The sequence below is a fragment of the Lineus longissimus genome, chromosome 16, assembly GCF_910592395.1.
Source record: "Lineus longissimus chromosome 16, tnLinLong1.2, whole genome shotgun sequence".
Lineage (NCBI taxonomy): Eukaryota > Metazoa > Nemertea > Pilidiophora > Heteronemertea > Lineidae > Lineus > Lineus longissimus.
The window spans coordinates 15,684,104-15,704,747 of NC_088323.1; the positions used below are offsets into that span (position 1 = coordinate 15,684,104).

At 44.5% G+C, this 20,644-nt stretch overlaps 1 protein-coding gene and 1 long non-coding RNA gene across 2 annotated transcripts; one reads left to right on the plus strand and one right to left on the minus strand.

Moving 5' to 3' along the window:
• Window positions 1-370: 370 nt before the first annotated feature.
• On the plus strand, window positions 371-9,601 carry LOC135500273 (leucine-rich repeat-containing protein 46-like). The gene is made up of 7 exons (XM_064791619.1): window positions 371-524; window positions 1,232-1,328; window positions 2,598-2,709; window positions 3,183-3,339; window positions 4,297-4,366; window positions 5,441-5,601; window positions 8,401-9,601. The coding sequence occupies exons 1-7, from the start codon at window positions 476-478 to the stop codon at window positions 8,577-8,579; spliced, it is 825 nt and encodes a 274-aa protein (XP_064647689.1). The 5' UTR covers window positions 371-475; the 3' UTR covers window positions 8,580-9,601.
• A 3,850-nt stretch (window positions 9,602-13,451) lies between these two features.
• On the minus strand, window positions 13,452-18,947 carry LOC135500524 (uncharacterized). The gene is made up of 3 exons (XR_010449462.1): window positions 18,912-18,947; window positions 14,397-16,447; window positions 13,452-14,153 (listed from the first exon to the last, which is right to left on the minus strand). It is a non-coding gene; the product is annotated as an uncharacterized LOC135500524 (long non-coding RNA).
• Window positions 18,948-20,644: the final 1,697 nt, after the last annotated feature.

A 20,644-nucleotide genomic window follows, 5' to 3' on the forward strand; every position in this document is an offset into this window, starting at 1 on the left:
CACATACGCCGGAATCAAACAATAGCAAATGCGTAGTTTCTTGTTAGCCGCCTGTTGAGTAGCGCTCTAGGTTTCAGAAACTCAAAAAAGGATGTCTTTGCCAAAACAACTGCTAAATCAACACTGACATACTGTAACTTAGTGTTGCCCAATTGGCAATATTGCCATTTGCCATTTTGAGATGGTGAACAGAGCTAGGAGCAAATGCGACGCTTATGATTTATTTAAAGAAATAAAATGCCCGATTTTACATCCTGCAGAATCAGGGGAATCGGGCGTTTCCAGTGATATACGACACAAATGGGTTGTCCTCATGCATTCACTTTGGAAACGCATTTTAAAATCGATGTTACGTCCTGTTAATGGGGCACGTCATCATCGCGTAAATTTGGGAAAAACTCCCTAATGAGACCTTACTTCGCCTGGTATTAAATTCAGTTTTCAGAAACCTGAGAAATATCACTGGTGAATTATTATGATTTCAGAGGATGCCGAACACTCTTCAGAACCTGAAGTTTATAATGGTATTTATTTCAAACACACTAAATGATAAATAGAGACTACCATTATGAATTAAATTTGACAGTAAACAGTATTTTGCCCCTGTAAACAGTATTTTGTGTGCATTTCGAAATCCGGATTGCCACAAGATGTGTCTATTGTCGGACAGCTGAAACATTCCGACCAATTGCTTGACTCCCGCCCTTTTCATTAGGGATGACATGAATCATTGAATGATGAGGTAGCAATGCCAATGAATCTTAGCCAATACGACACTTTAAAGGGGAACTATCAATTGAATAGGCAGGAGCAGAGGGGATAATTTGGCCATCTTTAGGTGACTAGGCCTATGGGGGGATGCTCCTTGAGGGCCCTGGGTCATGTCAGAATTCCCTTATGCACTAAATATATTCCTTGTACCAGCATGAATCATTCGGGCGTACTGTGAGATGTGGGAGACCCCTATTGGTGACTTTGTGTAACTTAATCTTGCCTGCCTATCTCGGCCTATATTGTCCCTTTAAAAAACTTTGGTCTTTACTATAGGCCTACTTGAAAATATACGAAGGAAGCAGCCGTCAAGACCGGATTTGTCAAAGAGACTACCGTCGAACCACTAGTACAGTGTCACCAGCCATATACCTGGATTGGGAACCGCTGCGCGCTTCGAGAAGGAAATGTTGCTATGTGTTTATTTATGAGAAAATAGAAATTAATATCTGTTTTCCAGACACTGAAACGACAAAGAGTGAGAGGATATCTCTGCACATGATAGCGAGGCGGCATCTGAAGAAAGAAATCACGTCCAGCTACTCGCAGGAGGAGATGTGAGTAGCCATTGTACTTACATTGTTGTATCTCTCGTAGTCCTACAGATCCATATTTGTCAGGGGGAATAATCGCATCCCTCCTCTCATGTTGAAACCAATAGCATTCCGCGAAGATGACGTCACTGCAGCTGCTGCCCTCTATTTCCCCATCGCTGAATTACAGGCAATGTCGGACAAACATGCGGTTTCGTAATGGATTCAGGCTTTCTAACTAGGGCAGTTAGATTCAATCTGGCACATGTCCGAGTGTTGGAAATACTACATAATTGTTCTGAATATTTCTCTCTCTGACTCTATGGTATCATTCATGCTAAAAACAATGCAGGGTCAAAGATAATTGACTTTGAAATAAGCTCAAATGCGTAGAAATAAGTGTCGATGTCCGACTGTCACGTGACTAAAACGTCATCAATATCTTATGCAAATGACCTTGTGAGCTATAAATAGTAACTTCGCGGGATGCTATATCAAAAATAGTGCTTCTACCTGGATTTGAAGACAGTACTTTTTGAGGGACAGGGAGCAGTTTCGGTCAAAAAGAGCATAAAATAGTGCGCAACGCTGTTTGAATCGAAAGAAAGACTCGTTGGGAATTCAACATCTGCTGTTAACTGTACTTGGGCTGGTACCCGCACAGTAAACACTCTAAACAGAGCAGTCTCATGGCTCATGCAGACACACTGCCCATTTAAGAATGAGTTTGTTCCATCTATAGATCCATGCACTTGATTGGGACCAACGTTTACGAAGACGTCGCGTCTCGTCACGTTACAGTAATGTAAAATGCATGGTGACGTGACGACGGCCAACACTACGTCATGTAAACGTTGTTCCCAATCTAGTGCATGAATCTATAGTTGTGGAGTTATTTTAAAACAGAGGTGGTCCAGGCAGACAGACATTCCAAAATAAATCTATCTGTGAGGACAAGATTGGTGTCGAACTAAAGGGCATCTTGACCACCAAGGTTTTGCATCTTATCAAGATTGGAGCTTGAGATTTACAACTGCCACCACTGCCATGGCAGTCAGTGGCCTCCCCGCCAAAATGGCCTTCGTGCCCTCGAGATCTTCTCTCGTACTTTCCAGTACCCAAGGCCAAAATGGGTACCCTAATAATTCTTAATTTCAAAGCCTGAACTTAAGATTTAAAGATATACCCAGGTTACAGTTAGAGGGGGTACATTATAGTCCATGAGGTTCAGGATGTCCGTTAAAGAAGGAGGCTACAAACTGCATCTTTCCATTTCTTTCTTTTTCCTTCCAGTTTGGATGAGTTGAACAAGATCACACATCTGCGCCTCGACCGTGAAAGCATCCAGAATATTGACCATCTTGAGCTGTTAGGAGGCTCAGTCACGAACGTGTATCTGCAACATGTAAGTTCTTGATTCAAAGCAATTCATCGGCTTAATTTTGGTACAGGAGCCTCTTAGCCTAGTGGTTAACATCACTGGCTACCACGCAAAAGGGCGGATTCGATCCTTGGGGAATCCCAGGATTGTATTCATGGATGACCGTTCAGCTAAAAGTTAGCTCCACTGTTATTTATTGGTATCGATTTTCAGCACGTGGCTGCGCTGGCCGAAAAATAGCTGCCACAGCAAAAGGGTTCAAGAGGTGCCAGGGGTAGGTACCTCCGGTCTCTGACCAGCGGACATTTTCCCCTGGTTGGATGCCTACTAGCAAACTGTCGGCGTGTGACTCTTGTCACTCTAGGGAGGTGTGATCCTTTGCCTTACATTCCTTACCTAGCTCTACCCAGGTCTGCAGTGGCTACCAATTGGTTACGCTTAGGTGCCTGGTGTCTATGCTGATTTTCTGCCCTTGATTTTCAAAATTTATTTTTCAGAATCGAATTGAAGTGATAGAAAATCTGGAGTACCTTTCCAACGTCAGCTTCCTCACTTTGTCAAATAACAGGATTGAACGAATTGAAAATCTCCTTCCTCTGAGAAAACTCAAGTTTCTTGACTTGTCTGAGAATCTTATCAATAGCTTTGATATAGGTACGTCATCAAATACAATGATTTCTTACTTATTAAATGCGATTTCGCACACCAATGATTCAGCCTACTTCTTTCATTTTCTCGGGCGGTGAAATTGAACCGTCTCATTTCCTATTCATTAGTCTGCCACAGACCAGTTAGATAGATAAGGCCTGCTGAACATGTGGACAATAGGGCCTGCAATAGGGTTCCATTCAGTAACTCACTCTCTTCTGTTTATGAGTACAGCACAGATCAGTAAGCTAGACTCAGCCTGATGAACATGTGGACAATAGGGCCTGCAATAGGGTTCCATTCAGAAACTCGCTCTTCTGTTTATGAGTACAGCACAGATCAGTAAGCTAGACTCAGCCTGCTGAACATGTGGACAATAGGGCCAGCAATAGGGTTCCATTCAGAAACTCACTCTCTTCTGTTTATGAGTACAGCACAGATCAGTAAGCTAGACTCGGCCTGATGAACATGTGGACAATAGGGTTCCATTCAGTAACTTGCGTATGACTTGACGATGCTCTGATACCGACTGAGGCCTGGTATGGGCATTATATTTGTCTTAGGAAATTCACTTTAAAGGGACAACTAAGGCCAGTTCCCTGGCCTGAGGATGTCATGGAAAATCAGACGTCCTGGTGTTGAGGCTCTCATAACTGATCCCCAGCAGCCGGGAGTGGAACCAGTCTGTATGCACTAACCCAACACATTCACTGTATCACTGTGTATGAAGGACTGCTCCACCTTCACTGCAGTTACAATCCTGATGGAACCAGTCTGTATGCACTAACCCAACACATTCACTGTATCACTGTATGAAGGACTGCTCCACCTTCACTGCAGTTGCAGTCCTGATGGAACCAGTCTGTATGCACTAACCCAACACATTCACTGTATCACTGTGTATGAAGGACTGCTCCACCTTCACTGCAGTTACAATCCTGACTTATTCGATGTGTTTTTCAGATGAAATCCCCCAAACTGTCATCATTTTGAACCTGGGTGGTAATCCATGTACGAATAAAGCGGACTATCGGTGAGTAGGAGAACAGCGACCTCAGTCGGTGGGTTTTATATCGGAGCTTTCCTTATTAGGCTGGTTGCCTGCCAAGGCCAAGGAGACCAGTCACCCCATCAACTGCCTTTGATGTTTTCACCTCTCAAACCCCCCCCCCCTAGCTAGGACAGAGACTGCATGTGAGTAGATTGAGGACATTGGTGGACATGTTTATGTCAGAGCTTTTCCTGCTCTTTGACTGGTCTCCTGCCAAGGAGACCAGTCTCCGCCAACGCGGACCTTTGTTGTTATCATCTTCCAACGCCCTGCCCTGCTATGAAAGTATTTGCATTCCCTTTATTTTTACATTTACTTTGATATCCCCGGCTTCTGGCAATCCCTAGCAAACAGACACATCTGAACACATTGGTTCTCCATGCCTGTCTGATTTATTTAGATAGGTAAACACAGACCAATCGGGGTTTCCACGAGAAAAAATATTTTGGGTACGGACTAAAAGTGACTGGCGAAGCCTGTCACCAGACGCCAGAGACCAAGGGGTTGTGACTGGCTTTGAGTCGGGTACATGCACTTGATAATATCTGGACGGCTTCATGTGACTCACTGACTTGAATCAGTCTCTCTGACCGCAGCTGCATTTATTCTGTAGTCCTGTAACATGTATATTCAACACTAAATTCACCAAAAAAATTTCGAACTGATTTTTTTTGGTACTTATCTTTACCCTAGGATTTATTTTGGATATGTAACTTTGCCCATTTTACCCTCTGGCAGAAACCCTGCCAATCAGCCACAGCTAATTATATATTAGATAACATTAAACTAACAACTCTTACACTGAAATGGAACACAATTAAATCCACTGAAATATAACACACAATAAATCCTAAATATGGCATAAAAGTCACTCAATTTCCACATTTACAGATACTTAACGAAAATGTAAGGCCGTGAAAATCGAATATTTTGAAAATTGAATTACTGTTACATGGTTGTCTGAGGTACAAAAAAGCTGCAATTTCACAAAACCGCAAAAAAATGTCTGCGAGTATTTCCTCGTTTACAGTTCTTCATTTTTCACCTGTCTTCCAGAGGTCGTATAATTCAAGATTTACCCAAACTGCAGCAGCTGGATGGCGAAGATGTGACGAAGGTGGAAAAAATGGAGGCTGGGTTTGTCGTGTCTGATTCGGAGGAAGATGAGGAGGAGAGCGGGTCATCGGAGGAGGAAGAAGGAGAAACTCGGACACAGAGTGAGGGCAGGTTTACTTGATTTGAACCGAGTAATTCCAAAAGAGAAGTTTTACAAAAACCTCCTCTTAGAGCAGGGAAAGTCGTACAGAGACAAACATTTCCGTCATCGACATAGTAGCTATAGTCGTACTTCCACCTATCAAATCCCCGTGTCTTTTGCGCTTAGCTAGGTGGAATCTGAATAGACACGGCAATTGCAATTTCTAAGATCCGGCGACAGATGGCGCGGTGTAGTTGCCTCGGTATTCCCGCGAAATTCCCCTCCAACGGGAAAGAAACACAGGAGAGCTCCCTACCTACAGCGCACCTGTCGCCGGGGCTATTAACCATTATCTAACACCACTGATAGGTGTAAGTGCGCCGCGGGTTTTTTGACACACGGTGAAGACACGGGTCTTGAAAAAACACGGGGTTTTATGATAGGTGGAACTACGACTTATGATAGTGATAAAGAAGTTTGAAAAAAACTGATGTTGGCTGAGGGAAAGTTACAGCTCAAGATCCCCTTCCTCCTGGCTCTACACTTTAAAGTGTTTCAGCAACTTTTAACAAATTTGCATGTGTGATTAATGTACTACAGCATTGTGTATAACTTCTATTTTCCCCAGCCAACGGTGTACCCCTTTAACACCTTGGTGCCCGAGATGTTTTGGATGTTACATTTTGAAGTCGTTTGGCTCCGAAACTGAGCAACATCTTTTGAAAAAAAGGTCACTTTTGTTTGCGGAATTTTATTCTCTTCAAAAAGGCACTTGTTGCAATCCATTACGACCTCCCAGTCCAAAGCTAAACTCTGTACCGGTCTACATTTTTTGAAGGCTTCTAGATTCTAAAGGGACTTAGCTTTTGAAAAAAAATGTCACTTTTTGTCTGCAGAATTTGATTCTCTTCAAAATGGCACTTGTCACAATGTGATACAGGAGCCTCATAGCCTAGTGGTTTACACTGCTGGCCACCACGCAATAGGGCCCGGGTGCGATCCCGGGGAGAACCCAGAGCCTAGTGGTTTACACTGCTGGCCACCACGCAATAGGGCCCGGGTGCGATCCCGGGGAGAACCCAGAGCCTAGTGGTTTACACTGCTGGCCACCACGCAATAGGGCCCGGGTGCGATCCCGGGGAGAACCCAGAGCCTAGTGGTTTACACTGCTGGCCACCACGCAATAGGGCCCGGGTTCGATCCCGGGGAGAACCCAGAGCCTAGTGGTTTACACTGCCGGCCACCACGCAATAGGGCCCGGGTTCGATCCCGGGGAGAACCCAGAGCCTAGTGGTTTACACTGCTGGCCACCACGCAATAGGGCCCGGGTTCGATCCCGGGAGAACCCAGAGCCTAGTGGTTTACACTGCTGGCCACCACGCAATAGGGCCCTGGTTCGATCCCGGGAGAACCCAGAGCCTAGTGGTTTACACTGCCGGCCACCACGCAATAGGGCCCGGGTTCGATCCCGGGGAGAACCCAGAGCCTAGTGGTTTACACTGCTGGCCACCACGCAATAGGGCCCGGGTTCGATCCCGGGAGAACCCAGAGCCTAGTGGTTTACACTGCTGGCCACCACGCAATAGGGCCCTGGTTCGATCCCGGGAGAACCCAGAGCCTAGTGGTTTACACTGCCGGCCACCACGCAATAGGGCCCGGGTTCGATCCCGGGGAGAACCCAGAGCCTAGTGGTTTACACTGCCGGCCACCACGCAATAGGGCCCGGGTTCGATCCCGGGGAGAACCCAGAGCCTAGTGGTTTACACTGCTGGCCACCACGCAATAGGGCCCGGGTTCGATCCCGGGAGAACCCAGAGCCTAGTGGTTTACACTGCTGGCCACCACGCAATAGGGCCCTGGTTCGATCCCGGGAGAACCCAGAGCCTAGTGGTTTACACTGCCGGCCACCACGCAATAGGGCCCGGGTTCGATCCCGGGGAGAACCCAGAGCCTAGTGGTTTACACTGCTGGCCACCACGCAATAGGGCCCGGGTTCGATCCCGGGAGAACCCAGAGCCTAGTGGTTTACACTGCTGGCCACCACGCAATAGGGCCCTGGTTCGATCCCGGGAGAACCCAGAGCCTAGTGGTTTACACTGCCGGCCACCACGCAATAGGGCCCGGGTTCGATCCCGGGGAGAACCCAGAGCCTAGTGGTTTACACTGCTGGCCACCACGCAATAGGGCCCGGGTTCGATCCCGGGGAGAACCCAGAGCCTAGTGGTTTACACTGCCGGCCACCACGCAATGGGGCCCGGGTTCGATCCCGGGGAGAACCCAGAGCCTAGTGGTTTACACTGCTGGCCACCACGCAATAGGGCCCGGGTTCTATCCCGGGGAGAACCCAGAGCCTAGTGGTTAACACTGCTGGCTACCACGCAATAGGGCCCTGGTTCGATCCCGGGGAGGACCCAGGATCGTATGTCTGGATGAACCGGCGTGGCTTTCAAGGAACTAAAATTCCTGGCTCTTCACAGTCCTTTGAATGAGACTCAAAACCGAGGTTCCTTGTACCTGGTGTCTATGCCAGGGCAAGCTAAGACCCCACCAAGTGAGAAACATGAGTAGCTTGCGTGGACTCTATCTCTCTCACCAAAGTCGGACCACTAGGCCAATAAACCCAATTGGCGCCTAACCGTAGTGGCACGCAGGATACGCTCATCCCGCCTTGGAGGAGGATTACTCCTAGGAGAATGACCCCTCCAAGTGCAGAGCGAACGCTGAAGAAGAAGAAGAAGAACAATGTGATACTACCTCCCAAGTCCTGGGTACATCCTGGTGACCCAAAAATCACCGCGCTTTTTCTCTTCCTTTCCAGATTTTTTCTCGACTACAATGGATGGTCTGATGAAGCGATCACAGAAACGCATCCAGGCGGCCATTAAGGAGCACAGTCGAAAAGACAGAATCTTGACCGATCTTCGTGAGGACCTCCCACCCGATACCGCTCGTTCCTTGCAGGGGATCCGAGACTCTAGATTAGGACTCGCAAAATAGCAATTAGGAATGATGTTGTCTATGAAGTTACTGTGAACCGTGACATTTTTACGAGCATTTATTTTCGAGGTTTACATGTACATGTATGTCCCATTAAAGGGACACTATAGGCAGCTGCTAGGTAGGTGAGATAAAGTTACACAAAGTCGCCAATAGGGGCCTCTCCCATCTCACTGAATGTCAAAACTATTCACGCTTGTACAATCAATTACATTGACTGCTAAATCTAACATGACTGTGTCCTCACTGTACATATTAGTCACCTAAAGATGGCTAATTGAACTCCCCTGCTCCTGCCTATAGTCCCCCTTTAACACGAACCTTACAAGTGCGAACATTTCTACTGATACATTAAATTTCGGCACCAAGCACAATAGTCCAGCCCCGAGTTGAAATCAGCAAATTTGCCAAATTTTAGCAACGCAAAAATTTCCCGGTTCACAGTGTTTGACACAATTCAAATCCGTCCAGATTTTCTTTGTATTTATTCGAGGCTCTCCTCAATTCTTTGACTGCAGATCTACAGTGTACATATGTCGTACTATCCAGTTTGTTCCTGATTGTGGAGACGAAAACAGATGTGCTTGGGGATCACCTGATGCTGTCAAAGGTAGTTTGCCATGGCATTTCTATACATTCTACCAGCAGTTAATGAGAGGCAGTATTAATCTGGCCTCACCCCATACATCCAAGTGCGCTGAGCTTAAAGGGTTAACTCCAGACGAGACAAACCATTTTCCAGATAGGGGTGTTCCACGTAGTGCCTGTAATGCAATGCATTAGTACTATAGTTACAGGTGACCCCCCTATTGGGTCATACCCATTCACTCATGGCCAGGTCTCAAGTGTCACCAGTTTAAAGATTGTTCTTCATAGATTCATAAAGTTTTCTCCATGTACTGCCTCTTATTGACTGTTTTTTTTAAATTTCATGTTTTGTATATTATGATAAAAAATGATTTTGTAACACTTAGTGTGCTTTTTCATGTTGGAAAATTTGAATAAAATATACCATGTATCAAGTAGACCATGGGAGCCATTATCAAGTTCATTCTATCCTGGATAGAAAACAACCTATTGTCTTTTGAGACACCCTGAATAGGGAGTTCTTCATCCAGTACATCATGTCCTTGTTGGACAACCTACTGTCTTTGAGACACCCTGAATAGGGAGTTCTTAATCCAATACATCATGTCCTTGTTGGAGGACAACCTACTGTCTTTGAGACACCCTGAATAGGGAGTTCTTCATCCAGTACATCATGTCCTTGTCGGAGGACCACCTACTGTCTTTGAGACACCCTGAATAGGGAGTTCTTCATCCAGTACGTCATGTCCTTGTTGGAGGACAACCTACTGTCTTTTGAGACACCCTGAATAGGGAGTTCTTCATCCAGTACATCATGTCCTTGTCGGAGGACAACCTGCTGTCTTTTGAGACACCCTGAAGAGGGAGTTCTTCATCCAGTACATCATGTCCTTGTTTGAGGACAAACTACTGTTTTTGAGACACCCTGAAGAGGGAGTTCTTCATCCAGTACATCATGTCCTTGTTGGAGGACATCCTACTGTCTTTGAGACACCCTGAATAGGGAGTTCTTCATCCAGTACATCATGTCCTTGTTTGAGGACAAACTACTGTTTTTGAGACACCCTGAATAGGGAGTTCTTCATCCAGTACATCATGTCCTTGTTGGAGGACATCCTACTGTCTTTGAGGCACCCTGAATAGGGAGCCCTTCATCCTGACATCATGTCCTTGTCGGAGGACAACCTACTGTCTTTGAGACACCATGAATAGGGAGTTCTTCATCCAGTACATCATGTCCTTGTTGGAGGACCACCTACTGGATGAAGAACTCCCTATTCAGGAGTTTCTGAAACCTAGGGCACTACTCGATAGGTGGCTAACAAGAAACTACGCATTTACTGTTGTTGCCGACGTAAGAAAGGGAGCCCTTCATCCTGACATCATGTCCTTGTCGGAGGACAACCTACTGTCTTTGAGACACCCTGAATAGGGAGTTCTTCATCCAGTACATCATGTCCTTGTTGGAGGACATCCTACTGTCTTTGAGGCACCCTGAATAGGGAGCCCTTTATCCTGACATCATGTCCTTGTCGGAGGACAACCTACTGTCTTTGAGACACCATGAATAGGGAGTTCTTCATCCAGTACATCATGTCCTTGTTGGAGGACAGCCTACTGCCTTTGAGACACCCTGAATAGGGAGTGCTTCATCCAGTACATCATGTCCTTGTCGGAGGACAACCTGCTGTCTTTTGAGACACTCTGAAGAGGGAGTTCTTCATCCAGTACATCATGTCCTTGTTTGAGGACAAACTACTGTTTTTGAGACACCCTGAAGAGGGAGTTCTTCATCCAGTACATCATGTCCTTGTTTGAGGACAACCTACTGTCTTTGAGGCACCCTGAATAGGGAGCCCTTCATCCTGACATCATGTCCTTGTCGGAGGACAACCTACTGTCTTTGAGACACCCTGAATAGGGAGTTCTTCATCCAGTACATCATGTCCTTGTCGGAGGACAGCCTACTGTCTTTGAGACACCATGAATAGGGAGTTCTTCATCCAGTACATCATGTCCTTGTTGGAGGACCACCTACTGGATGAAGAACTCCCTATTCAGGAGTTTCTGAAACCTAGGGCACTACTCGATAGGTGGCTAACAAGAAACTACGCATTTACTGTTGTTGCCGACGTAAGAAAGTTTTTTGCATTCCTTTACACGAGATTTTTCCAATATATTTTAACTTGTTCAGGAATCTTAAAATCCTATCCTCACGACAAAGCCAGGCACATGCTCCTCCCCTTGCAGCATCTTTTCAATTTCATTGTATGATGAATGCTTGCCTCTTCTGCAATGGAAGTGTCGACAGTGATCACTCGCACAACGTAGTGAGTGTAATGGTTACGTATGTATAAAGTGTAAATAAAATTCATATTATATCCATAATGTCCATCGAATCTGAAAAAATTTGTGCAGACCCATGACAATTCTGGTTCCGGTACAGTTTGTCGCATTCCATATGGGCTGCGCGTTGGCCGATCCTGCATTCACGACGCACCGCACCCACAGTTACAAGGAAGAGACTAGAGAAGCAGCTCCAGGACAGATTGCCGCGAAAATTTATAAATAGTTCGGGAAACTTATAACATCCTCTTGCAGCATCCTCTTGCAAACAGGGACTACTCCTTACGCATCTTTCTGATTGAGGGAGTAAACATATCGAGGCCACATATCGAGTGATCGATGGCCGGATTTGTCAGGATGTCAAGCCAGCTTCCCAAACTATTTATAAATTTTCGCGGCAATCTGTCCTGGACCTGCTTCTCTAGCCTCTTCCCAGTTACAACGTCGGACGTGATTCCCATTGTTTCCTTCCTCGTGACGCAATTATTTCATGACGTCATGAGCCATTGACCATTCATACAAGTAGATTTATTCACACCGGCGCCACTGAAGTGCGGGTGTGGGACATCATGTATTTAAAAATCGTCTGCTATCGGGGAAAGTGTAAACTGTTGATGAATTTGCTGATGAAAATGTTGATGGGGGCCCTCTAACTTTGGTGGCTTGACATTTGTTTGTTTTAAAATATTTTTCAATCAAATTGCGCTATGTTATACTTTAGAGGAATCTAGTGAGATGGTAAAAAGGAAAATAGCAAATATTTTATATGAATAGGTGATTTTGATCAAAGAGTGGAGGCCATTTTTTTAGGTTTTCGAGATGCGCCGATCGGCTTTTAGATTCTGTTGAAGGGTCCTAGTACTTACAGATTATCAGCGTTGTTCCAAAAATCGAAGACAGATCGAGTTTTCACCCATCCCTATTCCTATTCGTTGTTCTGTAGGGATGCCCCCAGCAGTTTAAATGTCCTAGGAATGTATTAGCGTCTTTTTCTCGCGCGGAGTTGCATTGGACACTCTGTCGTATGTCACATCCTTCGAAGTACAAGGGACACACGATCTGCACCCTCGCGAGACGAGTTGCCCATACCAGGTAATGCCAAATCAGTTGTCTCGTATCAGTTACCCCCAAGACTAACACTGGAGGAACAGGGTTGTCCGCTTCACTGCCCTTCACTTCGCGTCTCTCTACGAGACTAAATCGGACGCTCTGTAATGTCACATCCTTCGAACTCCAGGGACACATAGATACACACATTGAGCGACAGTTATTAAAACACACATTGAGCGCCAGTTATTTTTAATAATCTCACTTTTCGAGAGTGTCCCCCACGCTGGGAGACCGAAGGACAAGAGACAAAGGCTGATGATATGTTATTCTGGATTGAAACGGGATGCAAATTAAGTTACGGTACAGACTGAGCTATTTCGTCCCTGTCCGCAGGCGTGAGGTATTTTGATGAGGAAGGTGCATTTGGTGTCGTTTGGTAAGTGCATAAATCTAACTTTTCGAGAGTGTCCCCCACGCTGAGAGACCGAAGGACAAGAGACAAAGCCTGATGATATGGCAACTTTTATTGGGCAAGTATATAATATATAGGCTACATGTACTACAAAACTTAGAATTAGTGGCCGGCATGCGGAATCAGAAAAAAGGAGTGATCAGCACACTTATTGACCGAAGGACAAGAGACGAAGGTTATGATATGACAACATTTATTTGGCAAGTACATACATATGAATAATGCAAAACTTGGAATACAATAACACAACGTTGATACTGCTGACGCCGCTTGAGCCGCTTGAGCAAGCGTGTCAAGGGATCAGATGTTGGGTCAGTGCGGGATGGAGGGTGGTGCACTGTGAGTGTCGATAAGGATGGGGGGGGGGGGGGCAAATGATCATAGCATAATAACAATTGAACAATATGCAAGTCATAAGTAACCGTGACCGCTTTCAAGGTGGCAAGAACTGATTGCTGACCAAAACAATGACATATTCTGTTAACACCAATGGAGCATTCTCTTGTACTGTATTTTAGCCCAAAACCGCCCAATCAAAATGGTGCAGAGACTCGATTGACGTTTATTGTCTTCAAGAGGAAATTGCTCTCAAAACTGATATGGGCCTATAGTATAAATAATATCCTACCTAAAATATAGGCCTTCTGTTAAATTAGGCCTGCCTTAAGAAAAAATAAAGAAAAGCTACAACCAATTCCTCTTGAAAACAATTATGTCAATAAGGCTCATCGATGCATCATTTGAGTAAAACAATGTAGAAACACATTTTTGCTGTGATCAAGAAATAGCTCCATTGTTGTAATGTTGCACTTCTTGTGCTGTGAAATACATGTAGTTCAGATATCCGTTAAATGGATTGCCACATTGAAAACGGAACAAGAAATAGCAATATTCTGGATCAGCGAGTACATACATGAAGTGCTATTGATTTCAGGAATAAGCACACATTTTGCAAGGTTCACTTTTAACAGAGAGTAACAATGTTTGCTGTTTAATTTTCAGGGTCGAAAACAGGCGAGTGTCAACCCATTCTGAGCCAACAGCATGAATTACAACAAGAAAAAGGGTCAATTCCGTTGGGAAATGCTGTTCCATGATCATGGCTCTTGACTACTGGTCTGGAATAGAAAGGGAAGATTTATATACAAAGAAACATTGAAATATACAATTTAAGAAATTGAAGTATTTGATCATTTTTCATGACGTTTTTTTTTAAATCATGGCACTAATAAGATGAATAAATTAAATTGATTTGTGAGGCAATGGTGGTAAACCTGCCTCGGGTTTGTCCCAACATCAGTCACATGATGACGGACCTAAAGCCTCATTTCATCAACTGTAGCCATGCTTATCTCATTTACCTCAATTGTGTTCCACAAATCTGGCATCCTAAATATTTATCTCTCAGAAGTGGCCTCGATCGCGTTAGCTCGATTCTTGGGACGGGACAGCGAAATCACAGGAGATGGAGCAATCCACCTGAAAAAATTGGAGACAATTCGAATGCTGCTTCAGTTAACAATGGGCGATCTGTTCAGGAGACGTCTTTCAAATCGCCCATTGTTTCATAAACGAGAGCTGGACCGACAGTTCCAGCTCCTCTTCGCAGATTTCCTTCTTCCAATGCATACATCGCGTTTTGTCTCGACCACACTTGCATAGCTATTTACTTTAAGGTCACGTGCAGGTCTTATTGGTAATTGCTGGGGTGAAACATGGTACTGCGGGACAGACTTACATGTCCACAAAACGCAATGTCACTGCTGGACTGATTTACAAGTCCACAAAACGCAGAATGGGACATGGACATCATTACCCCAGCAAGAACCCAATGTAACCCCACAAATAGGGCCGTTTATAATGTTTAAGACATGTTTATACATCAACAATGCTGAAGCTATTGCCTGCAGTGACCTTGCTAATGATTTTTATGTGGGAGGGGCCAGGGACCGTGACTATTGATAAAGTCCTCACGATATTATATTCGTCAACAATGGGGCACAGACTTTCAGATATTTTCGTGACTGACCTATATTACCAGTACAGTCCAATATATATTTCTTTTTTTTGACTGACCTCTATTACCAGTACAGTCCAATATCATTCTATTTTTCGTGACTGACCTATATTACCAGTACAGTCCAATATATATTTCTTTTTTTTGACTGACCTCTATTACCAGTACAGTCCAATATCATTCTATTCTTCGTGACTGACCTATATTACCAGTACAGTCCAATACATATTTCATTTTTCGTGACTGACCTATATTACCAGTACAGTCCAATATATATTTTATTTTTCGTGACTGACCTATATTACCAGTACAGTCCAAAGATACTATTTAGTCTGTATATTATTCTAGGGCTGGGGTGGGGGATGGGGAAACTCTCCAGTGACAAACTGTTTGATTGTCATTCTGGTAAAAAACACACGTCCAAAGGGGAAATTTATTCTGATCATAACTTTTTACAATGCTCGAAAAAAAACTTTTAAAATGTTCATGTGGCGAGTCGCCACATGTACCGACTATACCTGTGGATCTAAATATATATATCATCATTGAAATCCTCAGAGAAATTAAACCAAGACAAAAGGGTTCCATGCCCTTGGTTTCCATGTACCGCGAACGATGCTAACGATAGGATTTAGCTGACAGGATTTGGCCACATGAACCCCTCCGTGTCCAGAAGACGCGGGGGTCGTCAGATCAATTTGAAACCGCCATGGACATCACTTCTTCCCCCTCACAAGTCGGTCGCGATGACCTCCATGTGCAAACCATTTTGGCTGTGGATGCTCCTGGTAACCCATGTCGCCTAACCAGACATAGCGCGCTGCCTGACTAGAAGTTACCGCCTCTGAGACCCAGGGTTGAGACACTGGGGTCTGCCCCTAGCTGACAGGTGGATGGAGATCCATATCATAGAGCATACCAACCGTACATAACCGGCTGGACTGGTACACCCTATCAGGCTCAGACTCCCCAACGAAGTCTATTGAGCGCAGCCGCAGCGCCAGTTAATATGGATGGATTTACGTCGTCAAATAACTGTCGACCTGATGAGCATTCGTTCACGGCACATAGAGTTTATCGGGGTTGGGGGCGAAGAGACAAGACCAGGAACTCCTATGGGGTCGCGGGCGCAATGCAACCCGAGGAACGAGATGCACCCAAAGTACAAACTCGAAAATAACTGGCTCATCCTTCGCCATAGGTGTCAAGTATGTACCACTTATACAGACAGGCGTCATTAACGTTGGGTAACACCTCACAAGGAGCAATACCAAGCATTTTCAAGACCTCATATTTAGCGAAAAGGTGTGACAACAATGATAATATATCAGATCCAATACCAGTCCCTTGACCAAACCCAACCATTTATTGAAACTTCAAAGGACGTCGGGGCTTCTGAAAGAAAAAGTATTGGCCATGACAGCTCGGTAGATAGATCGAAGTGATAGATGGGCTAACTGTCTATCTGAAAAGGGGTAGCGAATTTTTTTTCCTGAACCTTTTGGGCACAAAAGTGTACATTTGTACAGGGACTTTCAGCCAATCACATTTCGACAAATACATGACGTCAGAAGTCTTAAAAACTTTAGAGCAGTTGGTAGAGCGCTCGTCAAAAATGGCAGAATACGATGTTCGATCCAAAGGTCGCGAGTTCGAATCCGGTTGTGGACAACATTTTTCTTTTTCTTTTTTACTCTTTAGATTTTATTTTTATAACGCCTTTTTCCCTTGTTATTTAGATTTTAGATATTTGAGTTATTTCTGCTGCCTGCAAGATACCTACAGAAAGGACAATAACAATAGCCCATCTCCAAGATCCAAGGGATAGTCCTTCAGAATCAGATATCATATTGAGCATGAATATACAATGAGACTTGTCCCAAAACCAATCCTAAACCCTCGCTTCCGCCCCACCGCACTCCCGCAATCAGCAGAAAAAGTTAAGAAGAAAAAACCTGCTACAGGCTAAAAAGCCTATTTGCAGTAATATATGTATGTATGTATGTATGTATGTGAATGGTCTTCCTCCAGTAGGAATATGTTTCTCTGCAATGAGACTTGTCTTTCGATACTGCCTCGTGTGTATGGTCTTCCTCCAGTATATTTTTATACTGTATGCCTCAAATTTGATTAACAAGCACAAAACAATACAAGCTTACTTCTAAGTTTCATGATGACGCCTCGATGACGAGACAGATTTATCGGATTCTGATTGGCTGAGAACCTGTGTACAAATGTACACTGTACTGCCCGAAAGATTCAGGAAAAAATTAGCGGGCGGGCGATTAAGCAGGCGCATACAGTTGGATATTAAAATGGTAACAAAATGGCCGAAATTTATCTTCCCACACCATCTTTATAAGAGCTATAGGTAAAACTCAATGGTGACCAGATTATTACTGCTCCCGAAAGAAATTTTAAGTAGCCCAAGTCTTTTGTTGGCTGCTGCTTTGCTGCGACTTTCAGCAGCCTCCTACGACGGCACAAGGATATCATTGAAAGCCACCACGTGACCGCAGGGCCAATGCATTGGTGTCATTATTCACATTTATCATCTTCGTGACCACGCCAAAACATACTTAAAGGTGACATGCATGCATAAAAACCCCAAACGACCAAGTTAGAAAACACAAACGCCCGACCAACAAACGACAAACTGCACCTGAAACATGATAGACGATCAGCGACAGGTCTCACTTGACTGCACAAACACAAGTTCATTGACGAGACAGGTCACAGAGAAAGAAAAAAAGAAAAAATATTCCTCGAGCGGGTTCGAACTCGGAACCCTCGCCACTTCATCCTTTCCGTCTTTTCTAATTTTGCCGTTAGGGTTTTTATGCATGCATGTCAGCTTTAAAGGGACAACCTGGGCGTGGGATTTACCTGGCCAGGAGGATAATACCTCTGCTTGTCACCATGCGCCGCCACTTATCTCAAATAACGATTTTCGCCAGTGTGCGAGGCAGTTTTGGACATGACCCGTGAAATTCAGGCAGGCCTAAGGTTACACCCAGTTTTTGTGCACTGTTTATTGCAGTTCAATGATGTATTTCAATTTTCCTGTTTGGACTGAGAAGTCACGGTTCTACTGGAAGCCATTTTTGTAGGAAAAACCGCCATATCTCATGCCACAGTTGTCCATTTAATACCACTGAATACAAGAGGGGGTAGGCATATCACTAAACCATGGTCATTTCATAACACAGGCCTGGGGACAACTGGCAGGGTTTATCAAAGCTCTGAAGTTGGCAGCACAGAGGTGAAATGAGACGATTGGTAATTTCTGTCATGTCTTCATGTAAATGTCTCTGAACTACTTCGATTGTATGCCTTATCTTTCTGATCCGGTCAAGGTCCTCATCATACATATCACATGTCACAGTATCAATTGCTGATTGGTTCAGAGATAGAATGTGTTATGAGCACGTGACACATTGACACCAAGTACGTGGCGTGTGACGTCATAAAACATGGCAGACATGACCGATCGTCTCATTTTCTTGCTGCCAGAACGATATAGTACCATAGATAGGGTATGGGCTAACAGTAGTGTCCTCCTTTCAAAGGTCAGCTGAGCCGAGTGTGGAATTATTCAGAACAGCAGTGGCGGATTTAGGGGCGTCCCGCACGAGTCATCCCTCTTTGATATTTTAGGGCACCACTGCTCAAGAACCCTCCCCCTCATTTTCAGGATTGCACCTTCGGCTCTATCATGAGTTCATTGGTGGGGCAGCGCCCCCCCCACCCCCGCTTCTTTCCCAAATTTCTGGATCCGCCACTGCTGCAGAGATGAGAAGTTTCAAAAGAACACATATATGTGCGATAAAGGAAGTTTCGATAGAGAAAAATAACTCACCACGTGGTGTTCACGTCGTATCTTGTGATAAACCGGTTGGGCAGCATTGGGTGTGCGAGACAGGAAAACGTGTCTGGCGTCTGCAAGAAATGAAAATGAAAAGATAAGATAAGATTGTACATTGTATCAGACAATAGTCGCAAAATTTGGGGAGAAAAAGTTGTGGAGAAATCAGGCTGAACTCACCAATATTGAACCAGTGCTTCGACTTGGCGTCAACACAACTGAACGCTTGTGTTCCCAAAACCGGTGTGTCATACCAGGAGCACAGCCAAATTCAACGGCTCGCATTGAGTAGGTTACGTCAGAGAGGTTACCAAACCACTCATCTATTCAAATTGTGATTTTCAATCAAATTCATTGACCCATACACGAAAATGCTCACGATTTAAAGCTGATTGGTCAAATACTGAGATCACGGTCGGGTGATTAGGAGTCGGACAACAAGTGACATAACTTCGCGGAAACTTGGCTTTTGTGGTATTTTCAAACGAGTCTACGTGACGTAACATGATTGTTGAAATTTATAACCAGTAGTATTCACACATGGCAAAACATTTTTAATTCAAGTTCAAGTTTTTTAACTCCCTATATATTATTTCCCAGCTAATCCCATTGTTTAGCCCGATAATCCCGCTAATTAGCATTCAGGGGCCTATGCCTGGAGAAGGCTAGCGCCATCGATCGATGCTTGCGCTATCTAAAGTTTCCAAAGTGAATGCATGAGGACAATCCATTTGTGTCGTATATCACTGGAAACGCCCGATTTCCCTGATTCTGCAGGATGTCAAATCGGGCATTTTATTTCTTTAAATAAATCATAAGCGTCGCATTTGCTCCTAGCTCTGTTCACCATCCCAAATGGCAATATTGCCAATTGGGCCGGACAATCACGAAAACCCCCAAATGTTATACATTTCGTCCTGAATAATTCTAAGACAAAGAAAACGTCCCCTTCTTCTCGATTTAATTCAAAAAAGTCAGTTTTAACACTACTGCACAAATATAGAGTGGTCTTAAAGTTCCATTTGGATAGAGATTTGACGGACTGATTTGGAAATTCATTCCAACCATGCAACTGTTTCAGAAATGAGAAAAAGCTCCTGGGTGTCATGACATGCATGGTGTGTCTTGCCTCTGCATTTTTGTACTCAGACATGTCAGAGGGTTTTAAACTTTCATATCATTGAAGAAATAATTCATTCCAATCTACAAGTATATCAATCACATCATTTATTTAAAAATCGTCTGCTAGGACATACAGGACAACGTCGGTGGAGACAGTTGTGACATTTCAATTTTCATTGCATAGAGATTTGACGGACTGATTTTGAATTCATTCCAACCATGCAACTGTTTCAGAAATGAGAAAAAGCTCCTGGGTGTCATGACATGCATTCAATTATTATTTCACCACAAAGAGCTGCTTCTGTCAGCAGATACAGCTACCGGGGCGGGGACTATTTCTTTATTGGGCCTTATTGTTCAGCGTCTCCAAGGAATTCTATTTTTAGAGTCCAATGGGGGGGGGGGTTGGGGGGGGGCCTTCCCCCCAATGTACTGACTAAAACCTGTCACTTTCAGAGAACGGGGGAGGGGGTTTGGGGGACTCATCCCCCAATGTACTGGCTAAATATGTCAGAAGGACGGGGGTTTGGGGGGGCTCCCCCATGTCAAACAGTTGTGTGAGTTCACTAGAGCTTGCTCTTTACATATTAAAGAGGATATAGCAC